General features: G+C 37.7%; 1 protein-coding gene across 3 annotated transcripts in view; it reads right to left on the bottom strand.

The window, feature by feature from the left end:
- Positions 1–1,734, bottom strand: part of Hltf (helicase like transcription factor) — a 58,856-nt gene that overhangs the window by 41,502 nt on the left and 15,620 nt on the right. For all 3 annotated transcript variants that reach the window (XM_021157690.2, XM_029475291.1, XM_029475292.1), the window contains exon 9: positions 150–216. In XM_021157690.2, the coding sequence (XP_021013349.1) occupies positions 150–216 (67 nt within the window). The remainder of the gene's footprint in view (positions 1–149; positions 217–1,734) is intronic.

The following is a 1,734-nucleotide window of genomic DNA, read 5'->3' as shown; positions in this document are numbered from 1 at the left end:
AGTTTCATGTGTTTTACAAATTGTCTCTTATATCTCGGANATACTAAGTTTCTGGGCTAATTTCTGCATATCACCAAACCTAAGACAGAATTATGAAGTAAGAAAATCATCCATAAAGTGGTCAGACCATGTTCATAATTAAAACTCACCTGAGTGTCCATCTTCCTTCTTGTCCGTATTACTTCCTCTGAGCTTAATGGTCTCATCCTTGTATTCCTATGTAAAAGACATTTTCTACAGTGATGTATCAGTTTTAAATGGAGTTAGGATCTTGTTTTATATTGCTTTACTTTACATAATAAAAACTACTTAAAAATGCTACCAGATTTTAAAGTAATGGGAAGATAGATAGGAGGTTAAATATATATATACACACAAACTGATTTAAATGTTTTCAATGGTATCTCAAAAATGAAAATCGCACTTAAATCCACCCCTGTATTAGTCAGGCACTGGCAGAGCCTCTCAGAAGACAGCTATATCAAGCTCCTGACAGCAAGCTCTTTTTGGCATCCACAATAGTGACTGGGTTTGGTGACTGTATATAGGATGGATCCCCAGGTGGGGCAGTCTCAGCTCCACACTTTGTCTCTATAACTCCTCCCATGGGTGTTTTGGTCCTCCTTCTAAGGATTGAAGTATCCGCACTTTGGTATTCCTTTTTCTTGAACTTCATGTAGTCTATGAATTGTATCTTGTATATTCCGAGCTTCTGGGCTAATATCCACTTATCAGTGAGTACATACTGTGTGTGATTCTTTGTGATTGGTTACCTCACTCAGGATGATACCCTCCAGATCCATCCATTTGCCTAAGAATTTCATAAGTTTATTGTTTTTAATAGCTGAGTAGTACTCCATTGTGTAAATGTACCACATTTTCTGTATCCATTCCTCTGTTGAGGGACATCTGGGTTCTTTCCTGCTTCTGGCTATTATAAATAAGGCTGCTATGAACATAGTGGAGCATGTGTCCTTATTACCAGTTGGAACATCTTCTGGATATATGCCCACGAGTGGTATAGCTGTGTCCTCAGTTAGTACTATGTCCAATTTTCTGAGGATCCGCCAAACTGATTTCCAGAGTGGTTGTACAAGCTTGCAATCCCACGAGCAATGGAAGACCTACTTAGCTTTCTAATTATACATAGACATTTGCTTAAACAGCAATAATATAATCTCCAAAAAAACCCTAAAAATTAATTGTTCTTTATCTTTCCAAATGAATACACACAAAGGAAACCTCTCAATGATGTAACTGTGAAAAAATTAATGATGTTTACATTACAATAAAAAACAATCACACCAATTTTTCAAAAAAAGATTCCCCATTCAGTAAATAATACATCTATCACTAGGCTGCTATTACCATTACTCTCTTTTCTGGAATTCCCAAAGCTGGCAAGATACAGCAACAGTATTTATAACAAAACAAAAACCAAAAACCCACTAAATCTGAGATTCTAGTAAAGTCTCAATAAAAGTAAAATATTTTTAAAACATCTCAATAAGCAGGTCAAAGGACTCATTTTTCTCCTCCCCTGTTCTTCCCTTCTCCCCTCCCTCCCTCCCTCCACCCTCTCTGTCATCTCTCAGCTGCTGCTCTACAGCCATGCCTGCCTGCCGACTACCATGTTCCCCACCATGATAATGGTCATGGTGCTTGTCACAGCAATAGAACAGTAACTAAGACAGATATGGCACTTAAACTCTCTGTGTGTGTGTGTGTGTGTGT

Source organism: Mus caroli, chromosome 3, assembly GCF_900094665.2.
Source record: "Mus caroli chromosome 3, CAROLI_EIJ_v1.1, whole genome shotgun sequence".
Taxonomy (NCBI): Eukaryota; Metazoa; Chordata; class Mammalia; order Rodentia; family Muridae; genus Mus; species Mus caroli.
This window is presented reverse-complemented; position numbering and strand designations above follow the sequence as displayed.